The sequence below is a fragment of the Notamacropus eugenii genome, chromosome 2, assembly GCF_028372415.1.
Source record: "Notamacropus eugenii isolate mMacEug1 chromosome 2, mMacEug1.pri_v2, whole genome shotgun sequence".
Taxonomy (NCBI): Eukaryota; Metazoa; Chordata; class Mammalia; order Diprotodontia; family Macropodidae; genus Notamacropus; species Notamacropus eugenii.
The window spans coordinates 276,801,545-276,815,073 of record NC_092873.1 but is presented as its reverse complement, the minus strand read 5'-3'; the positions used below and the strand labels follow the sequence as shown (position 1 = coordinate 276,815,073).

The 13,529-nt window shown below is 37.2% G+C and overlaps 1 protein-coding gene across 9 annotated transcripts in view; it reads right to left on the bottom strand.

Moving 5' to 3' along the window:
* CDC14A (cell division cycle 14A) overlaps window positions 1-13,529 on the bottom strand; it is a 238,305-nt gene that overhangs the window by 197,340 nt on the left and 27,436 nt on the right. For all 9 annotated transcript variants that reach the window (XM_072644128.1, XM_072644132.1, XM_072644137.1 and 6 more), the window contains one exon: window positions 2,313-2,388. In XM_072644128.1, the coding sequence (XP_072500229.1) occupies window positions 2,313-2,388 (76 nt within the window). The remainder of the gene's footprint in view (window positions 1-2,312; window positions 2,389-13,529) is intronic.

Genomic DNA, 13,529 nt, shown 5'->3' with positions numbered 1-13,529 from the left:
ACAAAGAAAAAACCAAGTGGGGCATGAGCATTGATTGAGAGGGGGAAATTACTACCAGTTGAGGGAAAGATTAATCAGAAAAGGCAGCATTTTGGTGGATGCCATCTTCAAAGGACAGAAATGGGCTCTCCAAACAAAAGAAGGAAACTGTATAATAATCAAAAATGAGAAGTCAGAAATATTCGGGTTAAGTAGTCCATTTTGGAGTGTTGCTTGGAGAAACAGATTAGCAACCTCTCTTCAAAAGGCTTAAATGCCGACATAATAAAGTCAGACTTTAACTGTAAGACAATGGAAAGCCACTGAAGGGTTGGGGGGAGAGAGGGGCAGAAGAGTAGTCTCATCAGGGCACGCAAGATGGTCAAGAAGGGACAAAACTCTGGGAAAAGTTACAACTGAAAATTGGCTTTATGTGCTCGTACTATACAGCAGGGAATGCATTAAGCTTTAAAATGGTTGTTTCTCAACAGGTCTGCTCTTTTGTATTTGGTTTGGGTTAAATGTGAATACATTGCCAGCTTTTTCTAAACAGTGACCTCCTCCCTCCCTCTTTGATCACTCATAAAACAGGCTCAGTTCCCAGACTGTTATTGTTAACACCCACTTTACACCAAATGCATTAAAAAAATAACATCAGAAAGACAAAAAAATTACTTAATCCCCAAAAGAAAGAACAGGCTTCAATTATTGATGAATTATTCTTTCCCCACTAATTCACTCATTAAAAATACACTTTACATAAAAATGGTCTTTGAAGAATGAAAATGTCTCAAGTATATATTTTGAACTATAATATGCCTCAGTAGAAAGCTAAAAGGTATTAATAGTTCTTTGAAAACTATAACCTTGTTTGAATGATGGGTAAATGCCTACTATGTATGTTTCCAATTCATATTACATTTTGAAAATCATTTCCATCAAAGGTAGATAATAACAGATTTAATAATACATTAGCATTAGCTACAATAGTTTCCTTCCACTGTTATTTCACACTTCTTTAAAAGTACAGGAATAGCAGGGGAAGGAGGAGACTGCATGAGCAGAACTTTGTATATATATATTGATAGGTATTGTCACTGTAATTAATGTTCTTGATTAAATCCTTTTATTTGTCAATTTGGAGGAGGGGAGAGTTGTGCCATTCTAGAAAAGATTAGGATGTAAAAACGGAAGGCATTAATAAAATGTATTTTTAGAGTAATGACAATAGTCAGTGCATTTACTATCCTATGGTAAATGCTCAATCTGAACCAGCCCATCACTCCTCCCTAACACAGTGATCAACTGCTGTCATTCACATCAACAAATATGCATTGTGTATCTTTTATGTTTTTAAGACAATGTGCTGATTCACTAACAGCCAACAGAAGAGTGGGGACTGCAGATGCGTCATTCAATAAGTGGCTATTTAATAACAACATTAACAAATTTTGATCTCAGAATTGAAATTATTGTTAATTTTTATCTACTTTTAGTTAGAATTAAGTACCAATTTACCTGAAAAATTTGATGTAGAAAAGACAGATTAAATATTTTTCTGCATTAAAAAACAAACCTTTTTTATTTCTTGCTTGAACAAAAGATGAAAATAACCACAATATCAAAGAATGTAGGTATAATATCCTTCACGTGAACGTATAATGTTAAAGAAAACAAAATCTATGTATCTAAATAAGGGAAATAAAAACAGATTCAATATTATAGACATCTAAATATGACATTTCTGGCCCTGAATGACACAAAAGGCAAAACAATCCTAACAAAATCACTGCTAGCTTATTCAAGGTATCATGATTTATGTACATATATTTAAATGTGTGTATGCACTTATATACACATAAGGTGTCCTGTGTATGTACACAGACCACTTTGAAGTGAAACCAAAGTTAAATCTTTATTAAACAAAACAAAGTTTACTTCTGGAGAGCTGTTGCCATGTAATCATGGATCATATCACCTGGTAACAATGTTCCAGGGCAGACATAAAGGTTTCGGGAAGATTATCCTAGTTGGGAATTTGAGAGACACTCATTAATGAAAACCTAAGAGGATTTGCCCTTTATTTTTCAGCTCACTACTCCAGTGACTTCACTGGGTTCATATTTCAATCCAACCTGAAAAGTAAAAGAAGTGAACATGTCCTTTGTGGTGAACTCAAGAGGATCAGTTTCAGCTGGTGAATGGGTGGACAAGTGTCCACACAAACTCCCAGAGTTTAAGGATCAGACAACAAAATGGTCTCTACAGAGCAAACTCTTGGTCAAAATCAACTGTATCAAGCCTTGTAAGTTCTCATACCAAAATAAACTCACCTTTAGTTTCTTGTTGAGTTTACAGCAATATCTGTATACCATTGCCAAGTTCAGAGGTCCAAAATCTGCATAGAAACTGTTTAAAAAAAAAACAAACATTATTTAGTAGAGCTATAATACATTTCATGTAACATTTCTGAATTTTAGCTTTACATTACTATAGTAAATTAGTGGTGAAGTTTCCATTTTCCAGGTTAACAGGAGGCAGCATGTCAACCAATAAAAATCTTACACAATCCAAATACCTCAGTTTATCAAATCACTTCAGCTTCTCATCCCACAACAACCACCTTAAATATCCCCAAAATCTGTTTACGGAAAGCAACACTGGCCAATATGAGATGTCACCTTTCGTTTCTCTGGATGTCCAACAAGGATGAAATACTAATGAGCCAAGACACCTGAAGACACAGGAATGAACAGAAAGGTATAACCTACAAAGACAATAGAGAGGCCCTCGATAATCTTGTAAGTGACCCAAATCACCATTTGGATTTAATGTGGCTAAGCTAAGGCCTGGACTGACCACAGCAACGTATCAAAGTTAAATAGAAATGGATCCCTGGCAGCAGCACATTAACTTGGGAAAAACACAGACGAGCATTATCTATGTTCTATCCATTTTTATTTATTTTATTAGTCATTTCTCAATTACACTTTAATCTGGTTCAGACCTTTGCCATGCAGCCCTGACTTGTGAGTTGAACACCTCTGGATCACAGTTACACATTCCCTTTCATTGAAGATCAAAGGAGAAAATGCACGAAAAGCACTTAGCACCCGTGTCTGGCACGCAATAAGCACTTAATAAATGTTTACTGATTAACTGATTTTAAAAAAGCACCACTGTACAGACTCGGAGGCATTATTGAGTATCTGGTATTGCTACCATTAGAAATAATACACAAGAACTTCTTACCAAAAAAAAAAAAAAAATCCCAATGGAGGATCTCAAGGCAAAATGCCTGCCACACTCAGAGAGAGAAATATGGAAGTCACTCACATATTGTAGCAGATCATGTTTGTGTATGTGTATGTGTTTGTGTATCATGATCTGATTTGTTATACGATTTCTTTCATTTATCTTAGTCTGACTACATAGCATGACTATAGTGAAAATATACTCAATAGGAAAGTATATGTAGAATCTATACAGAATTGTATGCAGTCGTGGGGAGGGAGGGGGGGAGTGGGGGGTAGGTGGGGGGGATAAAATCACAATTGTATGGCAGTGATTGTTAAACATTACAAAATAAAAAAAAAAAGAAATAATAAAAGAATTTCAGGGATAAATTCAAGTCCTCTATCTAAAAATACATACTTTTTTAATGTGTTATCTAAAAGTATCTAGTGTTCTGTAGAACAGACTAACTGTTCTTACTTACTGCCTTGAGAGGCAGTGTATGTGACACAGAAAGAGCAATGACCTTTAAAGTCCAAAAAGCTCATTTCCAGTCCAGCTCTAATCGGGCAATGACGAGAAAGTCATCTTAACCTGACCAAATCCCTGATTTTACAGATGAAAAAACTGAGGTCCACAATAATACTTCTGACAGGTGACACAGGAAGGAAGCAGCAGCCACAAATTAAAACCAGTCATCTAGCTCTCAATGCCAGGGCTGGCATTTAGTCTGAGCTTCACTTTCTCTTGTGGCATTTAAAACTCATCACAAACTGGTCCCTTTCTATCTTTATCCATAATTCCTCTGCATACTTTCTATAGTCTCTTGCTATCCCTTCTCATTCCACACTCTATTATGAGCCCTTTCCCATTCCTAAAATACTCTCCCCTCTCACCTCCACTTTTTAGAGTCCTTAACCTCCTTCAAAATTTTATTTGTTTACTTTTCCTGTCTTCCCCATCTGCTAGTGTCCTCCTCTCAAAAGTTTTCTTATGTCTATCCTGTATGTGGTTTGTATATACCTATTTATATGTATGGTTTTTATTCCTTACCACAACATAAGTTCCTTGAGGGCAGGGGCTAGTGTCACTTTGTCTTTGTCCCTCATAAATGCTTAGTGATCAATTGAGTCTAGAGAGAGGGATAATTATACTCCCACTATTTCACAGGGTTATCAGAAAAGAGCTTTGTAAATCACAAAGCATTATATGTGTTGATAAATAATACTATTGCTACTTCTGCTTCCTCTCTATCTACTGTCTCACCAACTCCTTGTAAGCAAACCGATTTCCACCTTCACCACTCAACTGAAACTGCCAACTTACAGGTCATAAATAACATTCAAATCACCAAATCAAATAGATCAGGGGTGGAGAACCTATGGCCTCAAGACCAGGTGGCCTTCTAGGCCCTTGGGAGAGGCCTTCTGACTGAATGCAAACTTCTCAGAATAAATATTTTTATTCAAGGTATTTGTTCTGTGAAGTTTGGGTTCAGTCAAAGGGCCGCACTTGAGGCCACATGTGGCCTCAAGGCTGCAGTGCATCCATCCCCGGAACAGACTTTTCTCAGTCCTCATTCTTCTTGACCTCTCTGTAATATCTGACGTTGACAATCAAACTCTGAAACTCTTCCTTCTTGCCTTCCATTTTCTCTCTCAAAATACCTAAGGTAAACTTCTTTGACATCTGACCCCAAAGTTCAGTCCCCAGACATTCTGCCTTTCATATTTTTCCCAAAAGATCCCCTACAGTAAAGTCCCAAATCCACATTATCAACCCTAACCTAGACACGGGTTACAATTTCTTCTGGGTTAGAATCAAGGATTGTTATTATACAATCAAAATTTGGGGTGTATCCTCAAAGGCCATCTATTTTGATCCATATGAATGCTTTCTAAAATGCCTAACAAGTGGTTATTACTTTGCCTCTACGTAAAGACCTCCAGCAAAGGAGAACCCACTCTCTTGAGGAAGCTCATTTCACTTCTGGAGACTTTGAATTACGATGATGTCTTTATTTACATCTTTCTGAAATCACCCTCTCTATAATTTCCTCCTCTAGTTCCCAGTTCTGCCCTCGAAGGCCAAGAGTAACAAGACAGCCTAACTTCTCTTCCACTCGAGACTTTTAAATACGAATTACTAAGCTTTAAACTGCAACAAGACTTTTGGGACACCCTGTACTTGGAAAACTGATATCACATCTACCACCCCTTCCCCAAACCTTCTCTTCTCCAGTCAATTATTTGCCCAGTTCCAGATATCCTCACCTCCAACTACCTCCCTCCATGTCCACAGTCATGTGAAACTCAAAAAGTCCAAAATCAAACGTGGCATCTTCCCCAAAAAACAAAACACTTTCCTCTCTATATTTTTCTACTTCTGTCAGTGTTGCCTACTTCACAGGATTATTTTATGGAGCACTTACAAGTCAGTGCAATTTGCTATTACTTATGAATTAGGATTATTACCACTACTGTTCTTCTAAGCATCTCTGTTCTTGATTCTCTGGTCCCTCCCTCTCCCACCTCCTACCTCCCAACTCTCTCTCTCTCTCTCTCTTTCTCTTTCTCTCTCTCTCTTCCTCTCTCCCTCCCTCTCTCTCAGACAGACAGACACACACACACACACATACACACACAATCCTGCGGCTTCTTCTTTTCCATTGCCATTGTCGCCACCCTCGTGGCCCTCACTATCTCATACAAGAACTCTCTCAGAATAGGTTCTTCCGTAACTTCCTAGCTTCTGTTTTCTTCTCCCCAATCTAATCAGTCTCTTTTTCCTCACCTGTAAAATGATGAGGTTTGGAACAGATGATCTCTAAGGTCTCTTCTAGCTCTCCAGCTATGGTAATATCAGGTGAACTTATTTGGGGGGAATTTTTTTTATTTATTTTAAACTTAAATACAAAACAAGGAAAGAAAAAAATGCATGTACACAGCAGAACATAAGGATTCAATATGAAACAAATTTTCATTTCAAGAAAACCTATATAATAGATATATAATAAAACCTACACAATAAATACTAGGCATTGTCTTCAAAGTTTCCCAGGTTTTCTTTGCTTTCTATAAATTTTCTTTTGTTCTCTGATGCTCACTTTTCACTTTATTTTTTCTCCTCCGTCCCCCGACTACAGCTCTAAAGAAGGCTATAATATAACTAAGCACACATATATATATATATACACATATGTATGCATACACACACATCAGATTAACTTTTCTAAAATGCCACTATGCAAATATTGTTCTTCTAACCAAATAGTTATTGATTCCACATTATCTATAATATAGGATAAAATCCAAATTTAGTTTAGCATTCAAGGCCTTTCACAATCAATCTGGCACCTCTTCCATACCATTTATATTTATATACCTACATACATAAATGCTAACTATGTATACCACTTAAACCTCTCCATTTATCATTCCCCTGAAATCTACCATGCAAACTAAACAATTTTCCACCACCATTCATTTGTTGACACTGCTTCCCCTGCCTAAAATGGCCTCCCCCTCCTTTCCAATTTGTCTAACGCCTATATTTTGTTCAAAGCTAGTCTAAGTCCAGCTTCCCCCACTTCAAGGGGCTCTCAATAACCAGGCTGGAGAAGCAAAGTAATAGAGTAGTACAAAAAGGCCTGGATTTGGAGTTAGGTTAAAATATTGGCCCTAATACTTACTACCTACATGACCCACAGACAACTCATTTAAGCTCCCCATCTGTAAAATGAGATTCAAAAGGATTTCAGAGCTATTTTTCCATTTCTAAGTAGTACGGTCCTCAAAGTCATGTCACTTGCACCAACCTCAGTTTCCTCATCTATCTTACTGGATTCTATGGAGAACTTTAAGGTTTAAAAAGCATCATAAATTTCAAGGATTATTACCTACTTGTTCCTCCTATTGTTCTGGGAGATCCTACCAAGCTGAAAAGTCTCCAAGTATCAGATCAGTAATGGACTGCGTGACAGTCACCCAAGAACTGTCATCAAGCTCAGTTCAGAGATGCCCATTATCGGGTTAGCACCAAAGGGTGATTAAATAAAAAAGAACTCTGTAAACCTTAAAGAACTCTATATCTGAGAAGCAGCACTTATAAAAGATACCCTGCCTCTTCAACTAGGTTGTAAACCATACAAGGATAAGGACCCTGCTTCATACTAAATATTTTTTCCTATACATAGTAGTTACTAAAAAGAAGTTGATATGAAGAATATTCCGCTAGCTTCTTACTGTTCTATATTCAACAAACACTAACTCCATTTTGCAAATACATCAACTGAGGCTCTGGAAAATTAAATGACTTGCTTATAGCATCTAATAAGCACCAGAAGCAGGACTTAGACCCCAGGGCTTCCAAAGCCTTAAAAAGAAAATTCTTAAGCAAAGCAAAATATCAAGGAAAGAGTAACCAAAAAAATTTTAAGATTCATTCCCTTTGTCAAAAAATCAGTTATCCCCTAATTCCATGCTCTGAAAACTAAAGCAGAACTACCAAGTGCCAATGGCCCTGAACCAGTACAGAATTCTGCCTTTGCATCTATAACTACCCACCTGGTAACATTTAGTCCTTCTCTTAAGAGAAACAATAATCAGCCTGGCTGTGCAGAAAGGATATAGGAAAAGATGCACACCTATCAACATAAACAGCACAGGAATGGCCTCTATTACACAGCTGTGATTGAAAATGTCATCCAGATGTGCTTCAGAACACAGACATGGTGAACAGCAACTCAAAATCCCACACTCGTGGACATCAGAAAGTGGAACTATCCATCAGAGATCACCAACCCAAAGGATGCTAGTGAAAATCAGACACCTGTTACAAACAAACAGCTTTGCAAATGTGATTAATAAGGTTGCCCTATTCTTATCACTAACACACAGAGAATTCTTCGTTCTACAGATGTCTGAAGTATAGCCTAGGCTAGAAGACCACTTCTTGTCCACTTGAATATTACTACACCAACGTATGTGGAAGCTTAAGGTAAAGTCAAAAATCTTTAGACTCTGAAGCATTTAAAATTTACTTCAGAGGAAATTAATACCAACACAACAGCTTCTGGCCTTCCATTTTTTTATTTTATACTAATTATTTAAAATTTTAGAATATGCAAATCAATCTTAGGTTCTTTCATTAGCTTAGATATACATATTTTGATTGGCTCTATTATAATAAAGGAGATTTTAAGGAGAGATTATATGATTAATAAATAAAGTAAGGCACTTATGTAGTAGAAAATAAGGAATAAACAAATAGTCAACTGAACAATGAATTCCATTGCTACCCAGTATTCACCCCATGTCAAGAGACCTAGAGGAAAGTCCTCAAGAGGTTCCTTGGAAGAGGATTTATGGGAGGACACAGATAAGAGTCAACATATCACACAGGATGAGAGAGGCATGGGACGGGCAGCAATTTTACCCAATCCGAAAGGTGCACCCATACTGACAAGTTTGAAGATGCATAGAAGTATATTATACGATGGGTTCATGGTACATAAAAGATCCCAGCAAAAAATGAAAATCCTTAATAAAACTTGTCTATACTGAGGAATTGGGTATGAGGTGATGGGGGGGAGGGAGGGAAAGAGTTCTGGGGTCTGAACAGGAAGGAGCACCAAGAGGCAAAAGGGGAAGCTAGAATCCACAATATAAATTTCACAATTGTTCTGAGTGCTGGTTCTATGGACTTTCAGTCACCTGGGTATAAGTATAATACAACAGAGGATGTGAATAGGGCAAAGGACATATACCAACAAGGTACTCTATGAAAATCTGAGGCAGGATCATATAAGGTTTCATGAAATAAACAATAATGGTCCATGAAGGAAAAATGGGATTTCAACAGCTGAAATAAGAGTACAGGACCAACTGAGGAACAACTAATAGTGAAGTCTGGCTAGATCATAAGAGTGCACAAAGGGTACCTCCCTTCTTTCACTACCCAAGAGAAAGACTATGACAGCGCACTACCACAAGCAGTACTGCCAGTTTTCATTAATGGGTTGATAAGGTTTTGCTGACTTACTTCCCCCTCCCCCCCAATTCTGCATTATAGGTGAAATCTCCAGAAGAAAGGAAGGATATATTAAGACAAGGGTTCCTAATTTCTTTTCTTTTGTGGAGTCCTTCGGCAATCTAGTGAAACTTTTGGACCCCTTCTCAAAATAATGTTCTGAAATGAGTAAAATAAAAAGGGTTACAAAGGAATTCAATTATATTGAAATGTAGTTGTAAGAAAATTTTAAACAAAATTCATGGACCCCAAATTAGGAACTCCCAAATTAAAGTGACTTAAAAACCAAAGACATAAATAAAAACAACTTTAAGGAGAGTAGATATGGGAGAGTAGTGTGAAATAAGTCTGGAAAGGTAAAAAGCAGCCAGAGTATTCAGGGCCTTAAAAGCCAAGCTAGGAACTTTATATTTTATCCTCAAGATTATTGGAAAAAGCACTAATGGGTTTTGAGCAGGTGTGACATGGTTAGAAGTACACATTAGGAGGATTTCTTCTGTTTTGCAAGATATGTAAAGTTTTTGTGGGTGTTTATCATTATCCTTTTCTTTTTTTTAACACACTCCCTTACGTTATAAATGGTCTTCATTCCCAGAGAATTTATCTTTAATCAAGGTATCATTGTGTACTTGCTCATGAATATTTTCCATTCCTCAGAGGAGAATAAAGGCTATTTATATAAAGCATTAAGTTCATAGCATTTTCGTTGAATATAATTTGGAACATAGAGACTCACCTTGATTTAGGCAAATAGTCAAAAATTTACAAGCTATGGAAGCTAGACCACCAATTCTTCACCATATCTACATATTCTCTTCATTTATATCAAAAGATCACCCCTCCTGGATCCTAAACTTTGGGCTTCTAGATTCTTATCAGCATCTCTATACCCAGATGCAAAGCTCTCCTAAAAAAACATGAAACCTAAGAAGAAGCAAAGATATTTGTCTTGTCTTCGTACTCAATCATTTAAGCTCAAGGGAGATGTTATTTTTCTTTGAAGTAAACTGCATATTTCAGTTTAATCTATTCGTAAAAATGAAATAAATTATAAAAGAAGATAAGAGATTTGCCTACAGTAGCAGAGAACACCAGAACTAGTAAGAAGTCAGCCTCGTTCTGAACCTTTCCTCACTGACCTTGAAAGAGGAAAAAAAAAAAGAAAAACCATCACATCAGCAGTCTTAAAGTTATAAGGATTGAATTTCACTCAGCTCCTAACGCCACTGCCAATTCGAACGCTTCTGCACTGCCTCAAAAGTATCTTTGCTTACGCTGACTCTCTGACCAAATAAATAAACGAATTTCTAATACAGGTATACCAGCTACAAATCATGGGAGTAGCAACAGTGTGATCCAAAGAACATTAGACCAGGACCCAGTTCTAGCAACTAACCGTATCAACCTAGGGTTTCAATCCTCTTATGATAAGAATCTAATTTTCCCTATTAGTCAAACTTGTTGCATTGTCAAAATGAAGTCTGTGACTAGGGGAGCTCGTACCCTTTCTAAATACAGCCTGTCTTCAGAATAAGATGTAGGGGCAACCACAGAAAAGGCAGATCCTTTGATTCTTTCCTTGAAAAGTCAAAGTGACTTATACCCAGTTGGAAGATAATAAACCAAACTATATCACGGACTAGAGAGCAGTTTCTGAAGATCAGAATACCTGACTTCTAGAAAGTTGATTTATTAAAATGAAGGAAATAGGAAGAAAGCATTCTAATGTTACATCTTATGACTGTACACTAATACATTGTTGGTGGAGCTGTAATTTGGTTCAAGCATTGTGGTAAGCAATTTCAAATTATGCAAAAAAGAAAAAAAAAGTAAGTAAATGTCCACAGCAGGGGTGGGAAACCTTCAGGCTACATGTTATCCTCTAGGTCCTCAAGTGAGCCTTTTGACACTGAATCCAAACTCCACAAAATAAATCCCCTTAATAAAAGGCTTTGTTCTGTAAAACTTGGACTCAGGCAAAAGGCCCGCACCCAAGGACCTTGAAGGCTACACTTGGCCTCGAGTAGATTCCTTACTCCTGATTCCACTGCTAGATATATACCCTTAGGAGGTCACTGACAAAAAGAAAGACTCCATATAGAGAAATATTTATAGCAGCACTTTTTTATGATAGCCAAGAACTGGAAACAAAGTAGCTGTCCGCCAAATTGTGGTTCATGAATTTAACAGACTCTAATGCTGTAAGAAAAAAAAGGACATCAATACAGAGAAGCATGGAAAGACAAAAAGTCTACAATAGTCAAGAGCAAAATTCACACATTAGCCTAAGAATGTATGATTCTTTATGCACCTCCAATGTATCAGCCTTCTGCCAAGAGGTAAGCAGTATGATTTCTCATCAGTCCTCTGGAGTTTACTTACTTTTTAGATCCAGAAAACTAATACGCACAATGACAACAATACGAATAGAAAGAATCACAAAATAATCTAAACTGTACACTGTGAAACTATAAAGAACAAGTGTAGTCTCAATGAAGAGAATGTATGGTTCTTTATGCACCTCCAGTGTATCAGCCTTCTGTCAAGAGGTAAACAGCATGATTTCTCCTCAGCCCTCTAGAGCTGTGAATCAACAGTGATCACAGTTCTTACGTCTTTCATGGTTGTTTTCCTTCATGATGCTGCAGCTGTGCAAACTGTTTTCCTACTTGTACTCATTTTGATTTGCTTCAATTTATCGAAGCCTTCCCAGGTTTTTCTGTGACTTTTTCCCTTTTATAATTTCTACAGTATAAGAATGTTCCATTATATTCATATACCATAACTTGTTCAGTCATTCCCCAACTGATAAGCACCCACTCTGTTTCCAGTTTTTTTGCTCTAATAAAAAGTCCTTTCCCTCTATTTTTGAACTCTTTGGGATATATTCTAGTAGTGGTGTTACAGGGTAACAGGGTATGCACAACTTCATCACTCTGTGGATATAGACCCCAATTGCCCAATGGTTGGAGAACTTGATAACAGGAGTATGTATGTCTTCCTAAAGTCCATCCAACAACAGGACTTTTCCTTCTCTGTCATCTCAGACAATAAGATGAGAAGAAGGCAGACGCTCCAAGTTGATTTAATATGCATTCCTTATTATCAATGATTTAGGGCATGTTTATGTGGTTGTTGGAAGTCCATGCCTTTCTTCTTTTGAGAACTCCCTGTTTATAGCTTCTGATCATTTATTTAAAGGGTAATGGCTCTTGTTTCTAAACACTGGTAAAACTGATTAAACAGAAGGGAGAATAAGAGGGCAGGAAAAGAGAGATGAAAAAGGTAGCAGTATTCATACAGCAAATGGGGGAGATGGCAAGATGCCCAGAGTAGGTGGTCAAATGGGATGGGAAGTGTGGTCTGAGGTCAGTTTGGTACAATTAGTGGGTTTGGTAAGCTTGCACGCACTCAGCCCAGGGCAGAGTTCCAAAACTATGCAAATTAACACTCTCATGAAAGAGGTGTCATTGACTTTAGAGGTCTAGACTGGAAGGGGTTTTTCCAAATGGGAAAAAAGGAAATAAGAGGGGCAAAAAAAAGGATGTAAAGGAATAATTACTTTACCATGCAAGGGATATTAGTTGTTCAGCTATATCCAACTCCCCATGACCTCATTCAAGGTTTTCTTGGCAAAGGTACTGGAGTGCTTTGCCAGATCTTTCCTCAGCTCGTTTTACAGATGAGGAACTAAGGCAGAAAAGGTTAAATGACCTGCCCAGGGTCACAGAGCCACGGTCGCACAGCTAGTAAGTGTCTGAGGCTGGTTTTGAATTCAGGTTTTCCTGACTTCAGGACCAGGGCTCTATCTACTTTGCCACCTTAGACCATAAGGAATGACAAACTGAGGAACATGGAGAAACATAGGAAAATTTTTCTGAACTGATACCAAAAGCAGAACCAGGAAAATAGTGTACAGTAATACACCATTATTATGTAAATGAAAAGAATAATCAAACAAAACTGAACACTGCAAAATTCTGTCAAAGGCCAACCTGAGATAAGAGATTAGAAACTGCCTTCTTCCTTGAATTGGTTAGGTGGAGTACTATGATTTTGTTTAACTGGCTTTTCATTCTTTATTACATGAAAGTCTTCCCTGGGGAAAGCAGAGAGATGGGTGTGTTTGGAAATTATTTCATTACTGTGATATAAAAAGAAAAGATTTCAATAAAACTCAAACAATTTCTTTAAATAAAATAAGGATTTTGGACTAAATGGTCATTAATGGCCTTTCCAACTCTAAATTCTATGATCGCACAATTTTATACAAAGTTATTTGTTGG